This window comes from Hyperolius riggenbachi, chromosome 1 (assembly GCF_040937935.1).
Source record: "Hyperolius riggenbachi isolate aHypRig1 chromosome 1, aHypRig1.pri, whole genome shotgun sequence".
In the NCBI taxonomy this organism is placed as follows: Eukaryota; Metazoa; Chordata; class Amphibia; order Anura; family Hyperoliidae; genus Hyperolius; species Hyperolius riggenbachi.
Genome location: NC_090646.1, coordinates 76,175,321 through 76,192,828, shown reverse-complemented (window position 1 = coordinate 76,192,828; position 17,508 = coordinate 76,175,321). Strand labels below are relative to the sequence as shown.

General features: G+C 47.3%; 1 protein-coding gene across 3 annotated transcripts in view; it reads right to left on the bottom strand.

Annotated features, from left to right (window-relative positions):
* CD8A (CD8 subunit alpha) overlaps positions 1-17,508 on the bottom strand; it is an 84,367-nt gene that overhangs the window by 44,514 nt on the left and 22,345 nt on the right. For all 3 annotated transcript variants that reach the window (XM_068275231.1, XM_068275247.1, XM_068275241.1), the window contains exons 3-4: positions 3,440-3,541; positions 2,090-2,215 (exon numbers count right to left, since the gene is read on the bottom strand). In XM_068275231.1, coding sequence (XP_068131332.1) covers positions 2,090-2,215; positions 3,440-3,541 — 228 coding nt within the window. The remainder of the gene's footprint in view (positions 1-2,089; positions 2,216-3,439; positions 3,542-17,508) is intronic.

The following is a 17,508-nucleotide window of genomic DNA, read 5'->3' as shown; positions in this document are numbered from 1 at the left end:
GATACGTAAGCCCCTTCACCGCAGCAAGGTAACGATCACAAAGCGGAATTGAAACATGTACATGCCTTTTGTTTTGTTGTTGCAGCTGCAGTGCAGCCAGAAAAATTAGGCAGGCATGTACACGCACCAGAAAAATTACTATAGCGGCCGCTGCTAAAAATTCAGGAATCCGCCTGGAGTCCTGGTGGACCCTGTTGGTGGTGGCGGAGAAGGCAGACAAGCGGCCTGCAGGCAGAGATGCTGTGTGGGGACTGACTTGAGGCATGAGCGTGCTTTGCAGACCAGGCATCCATGGTCAGATGGACCCTTGACCCAACACTGTGTGCCAGAGATGTCACCACTTGCCTTTCAACATCACGGTACAGTTTAGATATCGCCTTTTTTGAGAAAAAATTGCGGCCTGGTATCTTCCACTGCGGTGTGTGGCTTTGCTTTTGTGTGCTGCTTTTCCTCAGGTTGTCATCCCATTGCAGTTTGTGCTTTGTAATCATGTGCCTTTGTAAGGTAGTTGTCCCTACGTGGGTCTTGGTCTTTCGACAGCTCAATTTTTGGTAGCAGAGAGTACAGATGGCATTGCTCTCATCTGAGGCAGACACACAAAAAAATGTCCACACCGCTGAGCCCTGGGGTGATGGCACTTTGGTGGTGGCCGCCGACTGAGTATTAAGTGGGGTGCCAGAATCAGAGCAGGAGGAGGAAGATATGTCCCGCCTAGAAAGCTGAGAAAGATGAGGTGTTCTGTGTTAAACAGTCAACTACGTCCTGACAATATTGAGGGTTGATGGCACGTGCCTTCTTCTGAACACTACTTTGGTCGAGGGCCGCACGAAATCACGACAGCGTAACCTCGAACAGACCTGCCAGGTGGCCTGCCTCTGGCTCTGCCTTTTTTTTTGTCCATATTGGGGGGGATGAAGTGAAAGGTATGCACTGACTTACATAGGTGCAGTGAACAGGTATGCATGGAGTGGTATATCACACTGCGTGCGCTCACGTAGGTAGGTGGGTGCACTGAACAACAGGTAGGTATATGCAGTGATGGGTATTACAAATGTGCACCTGTCACACACACATACCATGAACAGGTACAGTGACTGGTGGTATTAAATATCACACTGCATGCGCTCACGTGGGTAGGTGGGTGCACTGAACAACAGGTAGGTAGGTATATGCAGTGCTGCTGGGTATTACAAATGTGCACCTGTCACACACACACACACACACGTACCGTGAACAGGTGCAATGAATGGTGGTATTAACAATGCATGCGCTCACGTAGGTAGGTAGGTAGGTAGGTAGGTGGACTAAACAGTGAACAGGTGCAGTGATTGGGATTACAAATGTGCAGCTGCCTGTCACACACACAGGTAGTCACTGAATGTGCTAGGCCTGGCAGTGGCACAGTAGGAATTAAGGGGCCTGACTGACAGGGCTGTATATAAATATAATGCAAGTGGGCCACACACACACACACAAAAAAAAAAACAGATCACAAGAACAAGATTAGCTCTCAAAAGAGCTGTTGAGGGGTGCTTTTTTAGCAATAAGAATCAGCAAGGAGCAAGCTAACAAGCCTAGAAGGGCCTAACTAAGCTTGCCCTATGACAGTCTGCAGCAGCTCTCCCTTCTCTAATTACTGCAGGCACACGAGTGAGCCCAATGTCTGACGCTGCCTGCATTTTATAAGGGGGGGAGGGCCTCCAGGAGGGAGTGTAGCCTGATTGGCTACAATGTGCCTGCTGACTGTGATGTAGAGGGTCAAAGTTGACCCTAATGATGTACTATGGGGGCGAATCGAACTTCCGGAAAAGTTTGCGGTTCTCCGCGATCGCGAACCCCGGAAGTTCGCGGGAACCGTTCGGGCCATCTCTACTCTGCAATTGAAAAAGTACCAAAAAGCAAGTAAAAAAGTACTGACAAAAATCATTTTCTAGTAGCTGGTGGCTTACAAGGCATTTTATTGATAAGATGTGAGAATTCACCAAGGAGACAACTTAGGCGAAATAGTGAATTGGATTGGACCTTTATGTCCTACAACTAATCATCTTGACGCTAAACATACTTCGCTAAACATAAAATCTTTTCTTACGGCAGCAGAGTAGTATAGAGGTGATCGTCAAACAGATCAGCAGAAAAGCACATAACACTGCTAGCGGAGCCCAGATGTTTATATCACAGTTGAGGTCCCAGAATCCAGTTTTTTTGTCTGTTGATTCTAAAAAATAAGTAAAAATATCACAAAAACAGTGTAAGTCGTACAGTCTCCATATGAGCGATCTGTATATTCTAGGCTATGACACATGCTTGGCCAAGATTGTAGTAGCAATAATTCTCTGCTTGCAATTCCTGCTTATATTATTCAGTACAATGTACGGTAACTTTAAAGTAGAACTTAATTCAGAATTTCCTCTCTGCTCTAAAAGATAAGCCAGCAGCATGATAACCTTTATGAAAAAAAATATTTATTACAATTTATGGAAAATAGTTTTACTTAGTGTTTACAATATGGAGAGATGCATAGACAGAGTTATCCTGCATTCTATTCATAGTTGCTGATAAGAACTAATTAGACGGATTGATCTGCCTAAACAAACACAGAGCACGGAGAAGTGAATTTCTTCAGCAACTATATGTGGAATAAAGACTTTTTGTTGTGTGCTGTGTAAGAGTTCAGGTCTGCTTTAAAGGAAACTGTAATTGAAAAAAGCAGCTTCTACTGGCCCCCAGCAGCCTCCCTGTGCCGGTGCCGTGACATACCGATCCTCCAGGCCCCCACAGCGACACACTTTCGTTTCCAGCAACTCAGCGAGTCGATGGCCATTCCACCTGCACGGCCAGTGGCCACGCACGTTCTCGAACGCACTTACATCGTCGGGACTCGGGAGCGTCCTGCGCATGTGCAGTATGAGAAAATCTCGAACTGTGCATGTGCAGGATGCTCCCAGCAATGGGAGCATGATCGAGGATGAGCGTGACCAAGCCCCACAGGCAGAGTGGCCATTGACTCGCTGGAAACAAAACTAAGTCGCGGTGGGGGACTGGAGGAACGGTTTATCATGCTGCAGGCAAGGGCAGCTGCAGGTGGCCGGTAGAAGCCCCAGGTAAGTTAAACTGGCTTTTTTTGGGGCTGCAGATTTGCAAGCCTAAAATGTAAAAAAATAAATAAATAAAAAGTTATCTGTTAAAAAAACTGGCTTTTTAAAAAAATTACTTTAGGTTTTCTTTAACATGTTATTAATTAATAGTAGCTTGTAGCTACATAAAATTGCAATCAGCTAAAGTCGCTGCTATGAAGTTGAATAGCCCTAAAGCTCCTTCTGTCATTTTCTGTTGCCTCTAATTGACTGACAGTTTAAACATGTGCATAAGCAATATTTTGACACATTTTTGGTTAAAACACCATGTAACCCACAACAGTTCCATAGCAGTTTTTGGGTACCTGTATTTCCAGAGGAGCAATCACAAGCATTTGCTGTCTGAGATCCCTTAGTCGTGATATTTACAGGAGGTGGTTTAGTTATTCTTGGTTTAGGAGTCGTCACTGTGTGAGAGAAAAAAAAAGGAATTGTAAAAAATTAGATTTACCGGTATTTGGACATTCCATCTATTTTGAAACCAATATACTGTAGGTTGCGGAACATTTTTTGCTGATGAAAACGGGCATGAAATCAGAGTAAAGTGATCACAAGTAGAGCAAACTGAGGCAACTAGGGCAAATCGAGGCCATTTGCCATGTTTTGTTGAAAGCTGTGAGCTAAACATGCAGTGTATCCCTATTGGACTTTTGTGATTTAAGGAAATTTTTGTTGATAGTTTGCGTTTCTTTTTTTCACGATTGCGTTGCAGGAAAAAAAAACACTTGTGTTATTTTTGCATCCCGTGAGAATTTTGAATTGAAATGTGTTGTGCTGCAATTTGTTCAAATGCACGCAAATGCATTTCCAAAATGGAGGATTGCACGCAAAAAAGTTAAATGCAACTTCAGCAAAATGCTTGCGATTTTGTAGGTAAAATACCTCATGAGGCATTTTCCTCTTCTTTTATCAATTCTAAAAGATGTTTCTCCATTTCCAAACATGAGGTAAAACATGAGGTAAACATGAGGTAAATGCATAGAGTGAGGTAAAACACAGGATGTAGGAGCACTTTTAGAGGCCGGGGAGGGGTCAGCACTTTTAGAGACTGGGGGTGTGAGTACTTTTACTTTTAGAGGCTGGGGGTCTGGAGGGGGGGTTTCAGCACTTTTACTTTTAGAGGCTGCTGGGGGGGCCTCGGAGCACTTTTGACCAGAGGAGGAGGGGGGGGGGGGGATCGTTGTTTGCCGCAGTTTTACTTAATTTTTAAAAAAAATAGAGGCTGTGGGTTGAAGCATTTTTACTTTTTTTTCCAACCAGAGGTTGGGGAATGGCAATGTTGAGGGGGGGTGCAGCAGATGAAGGATTGTACAGGGTTTAGAGCACTTTTTATTTTTTAAAACAAAATGTAAGGGGGGGGGGGGGGGGGGGGGCGTTGGTCAGATCACTTTTACTTATTTCAGCAAAATATGGAGGCCCTGAACACAGAACAAGCTGAAAAGGCTCCATGTTATGTGACAGATATCACAATTCTGTCACAGCACTGCATTTATCATGTGGTAGAGGTAGGTCTAATTATGTGAGGTAAAAGACATGCAAACACGCACCTTATTTCACTTCAGAATTCAAGTGTGAGGTATTTCACTACTAAATACCACACATTTTTAGTAGAAAATTACCACATGAATTACCTCATGAAATTACATGAGGTAAAACTTTACTTAAACTACCAGAATTCAAAAGTTGATTTCCCTCATGAGGTAAACCCAATTCCATGAGGTAATTATTTGCTAAACGCTACCAGAATTGAGCCCATTGTTCACAGTTCTTGTCTTCATACTTCAAACAAAACCAAAACCCATCTTTTCACCATCGCCTACCTTCCATCTTTTTAACCCCAATCTCCTCCACTGAACTCAGGGCCGGATTTACCATAAGGCACTGTAGGCACAGGCGCCTGATGTGGGAAAAGCGGCTCACTTCCCTACCCAAGTGCCTCCCCCCCTCCTTCTCTATACAGAGTCCTGATGAGCGTGTAAATGAGAGGTTACTCACCTGACTTTCAGGTCTCTTTCACACTAGAGCCCGTTTCCTGCGTTTTGACGGAAAGTCGAAACGTTGCATTAACCAAGGTAAAATGAAAGTCCATAGACTTTCATTTTACCTTTCACAACACTGCATTTCGGTACGTTGCGGTACGACGCACCCGGGAGCTTTTAATCGTCAGGAGCCGGCATTTTCCCGTCTAGTGAATTAATAGCTACCACCGCTGATTGTGTCGCACCGCAGCATCCCGACGCAATTCAACGTGTGCAGGAGAATGGCTCCTGCACGCGTTGTCTGATGTGAAAGAGCCCTCAGCATTCCACTGACCAGATCTACCTTCAACTTGAGGCACCTCTAGCTACCTAATACTTTGGGTCACCTCTAGCTACTTAATACTGAGGGTACCTCTGGCTACTAAATGGCACCTGTAGCCACCTACACAAGGCAAGTGGGGTAAGGGAGAAGTGATAGCTGGGCCAGCCAGCACACTTGCGGTGAGGTTGGGCGGGGTTTGTAGGTTCATGAAGGGCGGAGTCTAGGGTGCCAGGACATCTGTGCCTATAGGCTCCGTGGATGTAAATCCAGGCCTGACTTAACTACAAACCCCCCACCATGTGTCACTCTTCCTCACCCTTTAGATTGTAAGCCTATGTTGCATACCCTTCCCAGTGTTCTCTTCTCCGCCAGGTATGGACTCAGTGACTCGTCCTCTATATTTATGTGTACCATTGTTTAACATTGTATTGTCTCTGTGTAACATTCTTTAAACTAAATCTGAACTCAGAACTTCCTCACTGCTCTTAGATTAGTCACCGTATGATGACCATTAGGGGAAGAAAATCTTCATTACAATGTAAAAAAAAGCCCTGAAAATCTACTGGATGAAGTTCCAGGGAGCAAAGAAAGGGTTAAAGCATCTGTATTTTCCCGTACAGCCAGTGCTGTGGCACTGTGAGTGATACCTACTGAAAACACAAATAATTACACTCTGGTGTAGCTAAAAAAACAAACTCAGTTTAGTGCAGCTAATTTCTACAGCATTTCTATGTGGAATGAAAACTTTTCAGTCTGTTCTAAGCAAGAGCTCGGGTCCACTTTAAAGGTGTCCATACATTTATCGACTTGGCTATCTATTAACCATATGATTCGATACATTTTATCGGATGAAAATCGGTTCCACCAAGAGCATGCCCAAATGATGGTGCTACTGATTTTGGTCCGAAATTGGTCACATGCATCGATCGGACATGCTGCAAGATGTGCCGTCGTGGTCGATTGGGTACACGGCGATAATGGCGAGCAATATTGGGATGAGCGATGAATGCGAGAGAAATCATGTATCTGTGGAGGTAGGACTTTGTAGTTTACAGGACGAATGTGTAAGACTCCATCTCTCCTCAAAGGGAGCAACAGTTTCTAGTGGTCTTCACTTTTACTCCTTAAGGTTCCTGGCAATTTTGGCATTTCAGCTGTGTCCCTATTGATACAGCAATAACTTTTTTTTTACTTATGCCATCAAAGTGATACATTTATTTTTTGGAACAATCCAGGCTTTCTTTTGGTAATATTTTTTTCCCAAGAATTGTTTAATTTTACAGGCAATTTAGAGGGGAAAAATAGGTGTAAATGCAGAAAATACACATATTTAATTGTTCACTCTTCCTAATTTTCACATAACAGGGGCCAGAGTTATAAAACACTTCAAAATATATTATCTGACATATTTTGGGTTAAAATGATACCATATGTGCCATATTTCATTACTAGTTGGGCATGTAGCGTACCACCTTATCACCAGCCTGTACGTCTGTAGCACATACAAAAAAGAAAAACGTCTGTATGGACTGTAGGCAATCGCTAAGGGCTCTTTCACACTAGAGCCCTTTTTCTGCGTTTCAATGCAAAGTCGAAACTTTGCGTTAACCAAGGTAAAATTAAAGTCCATAGACTATCTTTCACACTCGATGCTGGGTGTCGATGCATTGCGGTACGACGCACCTGGGAGCTTTTTATCATCGGGAACCGGCATTTTCCCGTCGGGTGAATTAATAGCTACTGTCGCTGATTGCGTCGCACCGCAGCATCCCGACGACACGCCGCAGGCTATTCAACCTGTGCAAGAAATGGCTCCTGCCATTTCCTGCACGGGTATCACGGGTTTTCTTTGTTTTCAACAGCATTTCCTGAACAGCAGTTGCAAAGTCTAAGGCACTAATGATCCAATCATTTTCATCCAATCTTACCATTTCTATGTAATATAGGGGACTGCCTATAGTATCCATTCACTATATATTCACTCATTTTACTCTTATACTACATAGATTTGGTAAGATTGGATGAAACAGGTTGGATCATTAGTGGCCATAACTGACCAAATAGTGTGCAAGTGATTAGGGAGGCTGGCTGGCATCTTACTATTTTGGCAGTTAAACTGCTGCTCAGGAAATGCTGTTGAAAACAAAGAAAACCTTGAGAATCCCCTATGAGGAGATGGACTGGCCCAAAACCCTTTGGTTCTGTCAGATTTTAACTGCCTACTTTTTCGCAATAGGGGTCCTTTAATGCTGGCCATAAGAATAAAGTGTCACACAGTGTATCTCAGCTAGCTGTGGTCAGGGCATCATATCCACGGGCCAGAGAGTGTGCAAATGCCAACCCTGCCCACTTCCCAAAACACCCACAATGGGTACGTGTGAGTCATAACTGGACTATGTGGCAACGGAAGATAGGGGACTGGTTTGATGAATCACATTTCCTTTGGCCTACTCATTCCCCAGATCTTAGTCTGGTCAAACACCTGTGGTATGTACTGGAAAAAATGTCTGATCCAATGGAAGCCCTTCTATGCAGTGGAGAGGATCCACAGTTTATTTGTTTTTTTTGTGTGTGTTGCAGTTTGTTTCTGTAAGTCTAGTTGTGTTATACCTCACCTGGCCTCACCTGTGTGTGTTGGCACTTCATGCTGTCAGTTTAACTTTTAAAAAAATGACAAAAATAATTTCCAACAAAAATCTGAAATATTAATTGTTTGACAATTATTATAAGTATTTTTTATTTTTTTATTTTTGCTATCAACCCTAAGAAAATGAATAAAAGGAATATTAAAAATTACACTATTTTTTTCCAATTTATATTCCTAATGAACGTATATCTTCATAAATCTGCAAATGGATGACCTTTTTTGGGGTGCAGGAAAAAGGGCGCCAGGAAAAAAGGGCCCGGCTGGATAACGAAATCTCAATAACGATAAACATTGTTAACGAAATTCGTTAACGATACATTTTATAACGTAATATCTGTACATACAAACAAAATAATATGACAAAAACTATAACGTTGCAAGCTTCTAAAACGATAACACATTTCAAAAACTTGAATGTTCTAATGTTGTTAACGATATTTATTGGGCGCCCTTTTTTCTGCTTTGGGTGCCGTATTAACAATAAATACATTAGTCCACTAGCTGCCGGCGCCCTTTTTTCCTGCTACCCCTTATTTGAGATTCTTAACAAGCAGTCTTGCTCTCTTTATCGACAGTAAAGATTTATTATTTACAGTCTTTAATAAATATGTCAATATCAAGATATTGTGATCGTGATGCAAGTAGATTAGCTGCAGTCGGATGCTGTGAATTATTATTATTATTTTTTATTTATATAGCGCCAACATCTTCCGTAGCGCTGTACATAGTACAAACAAAAACGTGCAGAAGTGATTCAATGTGTTCCACTCTCAGCGATAAAACAAGCACCCCTCCAATGTAGCAGTTCACCAGATGGACACCACCTCAAAGTCCAGGTGGGCAGGGCCGGATTTCTGTAAAGGCCGCAAAGGCCATGGCCTAGGGCGGTAAAAAATCAGAAGGATAAAAGGGTGGCAGGACCTGAGAGAGATAAGAGGCTGCATGTCAAAATAAATAATTTCTCCTGCTCTGAAGCCTCCCGGCTTTGCTGCACACACAGTCAGATTTCCAGAGCTCTGTGTATTTCCTTACTTCTTGGTGTGCGATGAGACAGTGCTATCTCCTGAACATACAAGCTTCAGTTTAATGCCAGGGGTGTAGGGAGACATGGATCACCATGTACTTGCTGAACAGTCTGTGACTCTGGTTGTAGACACAATTTCTGATCCAGTAAGGTAAACATTTTAACAGAGTTATTCCACTTTACAACTCAAGCTGGGCTAAACAATGTATTGCTGGTCAGACTCTGTTAATGACTTGAGCCATTCCTTCTCTCTCCCCCTGGATTGTAAATCTTAAACAGAAAGATAAGGTTTTTTCTTTTCCTTAAGGTGGCCATACACTGGCCCGATTCGCGGCCGTTTCGACAGCAGATTCGATCCTGGGATCGAATCTGCTGCCAATCGTTCGCGCTAAACGCACCCGCCGATCCGATTTCCTCCCGAAATCGGATCGGTCCGTTGATCGCGCCGTGCAGGAAATTACCCTCGATCGCCCGCGGGTAGGGTGCGCGTCGCTAGCGGCGGCCGATCCAATCAGGTATACATTACCTGACGCTGGCTCCTGGGCGTCCTCTCCGCGCTGCACCGCTCTGTTCCGGCTCCATCCCGGCGCTTCCTGTGTCACTGCAGTGACCAGGAAGTTCAAATAGAGGGCGCTCTATTTGAACTTCCTGGTCACGGAGTGACACAGGAAGCGCCGGGATGGAGCAAGAACAAAGCGGTGCGGTGCAGTGTGGAGAAGACGCCCGGGAGCCAGCTTCAGGTAATGTATAGGGGGGGGGGGGGGCACAGGCGGCAGGAGCAGCTCAGCAGATTGTGATCGGTTTCAGGCTGAAATCGATTCACAATCTGTTTGCAGTAAAGGCAGCCATATGATCCCTCTCTGATCAGATTCGATCAGATAGGGATCTGTCAGCTGGTCGATCTAATGGCAAATCGACCAGTGTATGGCTACCTTTAGAGAGATTTATGGCAGCCCCTTCTAAGCTAAATCTTAACCCCTTGCTGGCTCATTTTAAAGGCAGCAGTACTGCAGTAGTATGAGATAGACAACTTCTCTATAATTATAATTGCAAATGTACTGTTGTATACTTCTGTATTGTTACTTTCTCTTTTGTATACCAAAAGTAATAACATATACTAAAAATGTAAAAAATATTGTTGGTGGTACTGGGCCTAGGGCACTGTGAAGTCCAAATCCGGTCCTGCAGGTGGGTCTAGTGCATAGCCTTAGAGCGGCACCCTTTAAATCACAGCCCACAGCTCTGTTTTCAAAAACCGTATAAATCCAGAATTTATTGCACAATTCCACATGTAAAAAAGATAAAACCAATATAGCGTAATACAGCCTTGCTCGTGACGCCGGCGCCGCCAGAGAATGAACGATATTGCCTCGCTCGGGACGCCGCCAGAGGGTGAACGATATTGCTGGGCTGTGATGCCCGATATGCCCTATATTCATCTATCCATGTGAGTGCGCTGTATTGCGCAGGTCCTAGGATTAATCTATTAAGGCTGTATTACGCTATATTGGTTTTATCTTTTTTACATGTAGAATTGTGCACTAAATTCTGGATTTATACGTTTTTTGAAAACGGAGCTGTGAAGGCTGTGATTTAAAGGGTGCCGCTCTAAGGCTATGCACTAGACCCACCTGGACTTTGAAATGGTGTCCATCTGGTGAGCTGCTACATTGGAGGGTGCTTGTTTTATCACTGAGAGTGGAACACATTGAATCACTTCTGCACGTTTTGGATGACATGTGTGTTGCCTGCAACAGGAGACTACAGTTATGCACTGTAGCTTTTTGTTTAGTTTTCAGATATCAAGAGGAGTGCTGTCACAATCTATATATATAATAGGCTAAGTGCCTCAACCATCAAGAAAGAAGAAGAAGTAGCGCCCTGCGCCCAGGGCCGGTCCAAGCAAGAAGAAGGGGCCGGTCCAAGCAAGAAGAAGAAGTAGCGCCCTGCCCCCAGGGGCGGTCCTACACTTGCCGCCGAGCTGGAGGGGGTAGCGAGCAGGAAGGGGGTATTGGGCACAGCGGCGGGGAGGGGGGTTGGACCCCCCCTCCCTCACCTGGGTACCCCATCTGCGCTCCCCCTCTAGCTTAAGTACAGCAGCAGCAGTGGCGGACATACGGCCGTGCAGGCCGTGCCGCCGCACAAGGGCCCCTGAAGTTCTGCTGCTTCAGGGGCCCATTAAGTATTGCAGGGTTTTTTGTTTTTTTTTTTATGTTTTTTTTTTTTAACCTGGGGGGCCCAACTCCTGTCCTCCCCCCTCACCTCGCCCCCCCCCCCCCTCATGCGGCGGGAGAGCGGAAAATACAAGAAGTCTCCGGCCGGGGCGGCAGCTGCCGCTCGGTCTCCAACTTTGGAGACATATCGGAAACTAAGCAGCAGCTGCCTCTAGCGTCTGCTGCAGCCCCGGCCGGAGACTTCCTGTATTTTCTGCTCTCCCGCCGGCTGCAGCGCATACCGGGAGGGGGGCCCCGAGGTGAGTGAGGGAGGATAGGAGTCGGGCCCCCCACCCGGATAGCTACCCACCCGGCTACCTTACCCACCCACCCGGCTACCTACCCCGCTACCTAACCATCCACCCGGCTACCTACCCGGCTACCTAACCAGGCTACCTACCCACCCACCCGGCTACCTAGCTACCCACCCGGCTACCTAACCACCCTGCCGGCTATCTACCTGGCTACCTACCCACCCGGCTACCTAACCACCCGGCTACCTAGCTACCCACCCGGCTACCTAACCACCCTGCCGGCTATCTACCTGGCTACCTACCCACCCGGCTACCTAACCACCCTGCCGGCTATCTACCTGGCTACCTACCCACCCGGCTACCTAGCTACCCACCCGGCTACCTAACCACCCTGCCGGCTACCTACCTGGCTACCTACCCACCCGGCTACCTAGCTACCCACCCGGCTACCTAACCACCCTGCCGGCTATCTACCTGGCTACCTACCCACCCGGCTACCTAGCTACCCACCCGGCTACCTAACCACCCTGCCGGCTATCTACCTGGCTACCTACCCACCCGGCTACCTACCCACCCGGCTACCTAGCTACCCACCCGGCTACCTAACCACCCTGCCGGCTACCTACCTGGCTACCTACCCACCCGGCTACCTAGCTACCCACCCGGCTACCTAACCACCCTGCCGGCTATCTACCTGGCTACCTACCCACCCGGCTACCTAGCTACCCACCCGGCTACCTAACCACCCTGCCGGCTATCTACCTGGCTACCTACCCACCCACCCGGCTACCTAACCACCCTGCTGGCTACCTACCCACCCGGCTACCTACCCACCCACCCGGCTACCTACCCACCCGGATACCTACCTACCCACCCGGCTACCTACCCACCCACCCGGCTACCTACCCACCCGGCTACCTAACCACCCTGCCGGCTATCTACCTGGCTACCTACCCACCCGGCTACCTACCCACCCGGCTACCTAGCTACCCACCCGGCTACCTAACCACCCTGCCGGCTATCTACCTGGCTACCTACCCACCCGGCTACCTAACCACCCTGCCGGCTATCTACCTGGCTACCCACCCACCCGGCTACCTACCCACCCACCCGGCTACCTACCCACCCGGATACCTACCTACCCACCCGGCTACCTACCCACCCGGCTACCTAACCACCCACCCGGCTACCTACACACCCACCCGGCTACCTACCTACCCACCAGGCTACCTACCTACCTACCCACCCGGCTACCTACCAACCCACCAGGCTACCTACCCACCCACCCAGCTACCTAACCACCCACCTACCCACCCACCAGGCTACCTACCCACCCGCCTACCCAGCCACCCACCAGGCTACCCACCCGGCTACCCAGCCACCCACCAGGCTACTTACCCACCCGGCTAAGGGCTACCTACCTACCCACCCGGCTGCCTACCTACCCACCAGGCTACCTATCCACCCAACCACCCATGGGAGCTGCGCGCCGGATGGAGGCTGGGACAGGAGGTCTGCTGCTGCAGGTGAGTAAATGGTTTTTTTTTATTATTTATTTTAGCAGGTGTATGTTCTGGGCAGGTCTGCCACATGATTGCGTGTATGTTCTGGGCAGGTCTGCCACATGATTGCGTGTATGTTCTGGGCAGGTCTGCCACATGATTGCATGTATGTTCTGGGCAAATTTGCTACATGATTGCATGTGTTTTCTGGGCAAATCTGCCGACATGATTGCACGTATTTTCTGGGCATATCTGCCGACATGATTGCAGGTATTTTCTGGGCATATCTGCCGACATGATTGCAGGTATTTTCTGGGCATATCTGCCGACATGATTGCAGGTATTTTCTGGGCATATCTGCCGACATGATTGCACGTATTTTCTGGGCATATCTGCCGACATGATTGCACGTATTTTCTGGGCATATCTGCCGACATGATTGCACGTATTTTCTGGGCATATCTGCCGACATGATTGCACGTATTTTCTGGGCATATCTGCCGACATCATTGCACGTATTTTCTGGGCATATCTGCCGACATCATTGCACGTATTTTCTGGGCATATCTGCCGACATCATTGCACGTATTTTCTGGGCATATCTGCCGACATCATTGCACGTATTTTCTGGGCATATCTGCCGACATGATTGAATGTATTTTCTGGGCAAATCTGCTCACATTATGTGTATTTTCTTGAGAAAACCTGCACAATTATGTGAATTTTCTGGGGAAAGGGTCACCAAAACTTGGGCCCACTGTCTTTGCGTTGCACTTTTCAAGGGAACCTGAGGTGAGAATAATATTGAGGCTGCCATATTTCTCTCCTTTTAAGCAATACCAGTTGCCTGGTTGCCGTTCTGGTCCTCTGCCTCTTATTCTTTCAACCATAGACCCTGAACAAGCATGCAGCAGGTCAGGGGTTTCTGACAATATTGTCAGAACTGAGAAGATTAAGCTGCATGCTTGTTGCTGGTGTAATTCAGTTTATTACTGCAGCCAAATAGATCAGCAGGGCCGCCAGGCAACTAGTATTGTTTAAAAGGAAATAAATATGGCAGCCTCCATATCACTCTCACCCCGGGATCACTTTAAATTACAGTTAGCTCCGCCCTTATCCGGTCATTGCCACGCCCATTTTTTGCCGCGGCGCTACGCGCCGCAGGTTCTATCCACGCCCATTTTTTGCCGCGGCGCGCTTAGCGCGCCGCAGGTTATAGCTGCACCCATTTTTTGACGCGGCGCGCTTAGCGCGCCGCAGGTCAGGGGGCCCACAATTGATATTTTGCACAGGGGCCCACTGCTGCCTGTGTCCGCCACTGAGCAGCAGCCGCCGCTATTAGTAAGAGGCAGTGGGCGGGAATGACTCACCTCTTCCGCGTTCCAGCGTGCGTTCCACTGTCATCACTTCCTGCAATGCCGTCCACTTACAATACAGTGGGCGGCATTGCAGGAAGTGATGACTAGGGATGCTCAAATTCGGCTTCGGGAGATATCCGGATTTTTGCTATCCGGATATAGCGCGTCACGTGATTACAAACACTTCCTCCTTCAACCCGGAAGGAGGAAGTGTTTGTAATCAGGTGACCGCCGCTTGGAGCGCATCGTGGGAGGCGCCGAGGGACGACCGAAGAAGACGTCAGAGAGGTAAGCTTGACCCCCCCGCCCAGCCCGCACAGCATTACTGGGAGATATCCGGATAGCAAAAATCCGGATATCTCCCGAAGCCGAATTTGAGCATCCCTGGTGATGACAGTGGAACGCACGCTGGAACGCAGAAGAGGTGAGTCATCCCCGCTCGCTGCCTCTTACTAATAGTGCCGACGGCTGCTGCTGAGCTTAAGCTGGAGGGGGAGCGCAAAAGGGGGACCCAGGTGAGGGAGGGGGGGTCCGACCCCCCTCCCCACCGCTGTGCCCAATACCCCCTTCCTGCCCGCTTCTTTCTTATGCGGCGTATGCTACGCCGCGGGTCCGTGGCTTTGTGGTAGCGAGTACTCATTTTCAGAACTCAACCTTTTGTGCTCTAATGTCCTGGCAGGCGCGGTTTTTACTAAGACTAGTTACATTTATACCCCCTTGCAGGTCAGAGAGAATTTTTTTTTACAAGTTGTAAATATGTTTTGCTCACCACGAATCAGCAAATGCATTATGTTTTAGTGATTATGGAGTAAATGTTTTCTAGGATGCCAAAGTTGAATCCTATGCTGAAAATCCTATAGCTATATTGATCTATACTTGAAATAAATCCTAGACATATAATTACATTTTATTTATTATCTATGTGTATGTGTATCATGTAATGTATGTATGGTAGTCTAGGGCCAATTTAGGGGGAAGCCAATTAACTTATCTGTATGTTTTTGGCATGTGGGAGGAAACCCACACAGACACGGGGAGAACATACAAACTCCAGGCAGATAGTGCCCTGGCTGGGATTCGAACCGGGGACCCAGCGCTGCAAGGTGACAGCTCTAACCACTACGCCACCGTGCTGCCAAATTATAATATTATGCTTCAAAGCTTCTGTTATTAACCTCATGAGAAATAATGTAATAATAATAATTCCAGTATTTGTATAGCGCTTTTCTCCTGTCAGACTCAAAGCACTTGCAAGGCAGCCACTTGAGCACACTCAAGTAGGAAGGGAGCCTTGCCCAAGAACTCCTTACTGAAACAGAAAGAGTCGAGATTTGAACCCCGGTCGCCTGTGTCACAGCCAGAGCCCTTAACCAATACACCATCCAGGGAGGGAGGGAGGGAAGGAAGGAAGGGAGGGAGGGAGGAAGGGAGGGAGGAAGGAAAGAAGGAAGGAAGAAAGGGAAGGAGGGAGTAAGGAAGGAAGGGAGGGAGGGAGGGAGGAAGGGAGGAAGGAAGGAAGGGAGGGAGGGAGGGAAGGAAGGAAGGGAGGGAGGGAAGGAAGGAAGGGAGGGAGGAAGGAAGGGAGGGAGGGAGGAAGGGAGGGAGGAAGGAAAGAAGGAAGGGAGGGAAGGAAGGAAGGGAGGGAGGAAGGAAAGAAGGGAGAGAGGAAGGGAGGGAGGAAGGAAGGAAGGAAGGAAGGAAGGGAGGGAGGGAGGGAGGAAGGAAGGGAGGGAGGGAGGAAGGGAGGAAGGAAAGAAGGGAGAGAGGAAGGGAGGGAGGAAGGAAGGAAGGAAGGAAGGGAGGGAGGGAGGAAGGAAGGAATTTATTTCACCAAGTAAGTTTGCACTTACAAGGAATTTGTCTTGGCAGTTGCTTAACAAATGCAAGCACAAAAAAATAAAATAAAATAAAATACAAGGACAGACAGTGTGTATATTACAAGTCAGGGACATTATGCAAGTATAGTGGCAGTAAGCAATGTGAGAATTGTTCATTTTCAGTTCTGTGCTGATTACTTTCAGTCCTAGCAGCTCTAACGTGGTTCAGCATTAAGTATGGCTACCGCTTGAGGAAAAAAACTGTTCCTGTGTCTAGAGGTTTTGGTAGCGATTGACCGGAATCTTAGTCCTGAAGGCATGCGCTGGAAGATGGAGTGAGCTGGGTGAGAGGGGTCAGAGGCAATTTTGGTTGCGTTCTTTCTGCACCTGCTAGTGTAAAGATCCTGCAGGGAAGGTAAGCTACAGCCAATTATCCTTTCTGCTGTTCGGATGATGCGCTGCAGCCTCCCCTTTTCTAATACCTGAGCAGGAGCCGAACCATACAGTCATGGATGATGTTATGGTGGATTCGATGATTGCAGTGTAGAACTGCACCATTAGATTTTTAGGCAGGCCAAACTTTCTCAGCTGCCGCAGATGGTACATCCTCTGCTGCGCTTTCTTGACGATAGTGGCCGTATCGTTATCCCATTTTAGGTTGTTTGAGATTGTGGACCCAAGAAACTTGAATGACTCTACTTGGGTTATTGTGGATCCATTTATGGTTAAGGGGAGGTGCTGGGGGGGAGATCTGAAGTCTATTATCATCTCCATGGTTTTGAGAGCATTTAGTTCCAAGTTGTTGCTTCTGCACCAGGAGGAAAGCTGTCCCACCACATGCCTGTATGCAGACTCATCCCCGTTTTGTATGAGCCCAACCACTGTTGTGTCATCTGCAAACTTCAGAACCTTAACAGATGGATCTGTGGAGATGCAGTCATTGGTGTAAAGTGAGTAGAGTAGTGGGGAAAGCAGACAGCCTTGGGGTGCACCAGTACTGACTGTCAGAGCTTGATGGGTGTTTATCAAGTCTAATACGCTGTCTCCTGTCATTTAAGAAATTGGTTATCCATTTGCAGATGGATTCAGGTATGTGCAGCTGGGAGAGCTTGCTGTGTGGCAGTAATGGAATTATGGTATTAAATGCAGAGCTGAAATCTATGAATAAAATCCTGGTGTAGGTTCCTGGGGTGTCTAGATGCTGTAGTACATAATGCATACACATGTTAATGGCGTCGTCTGTGGATCTGTTAGGCCT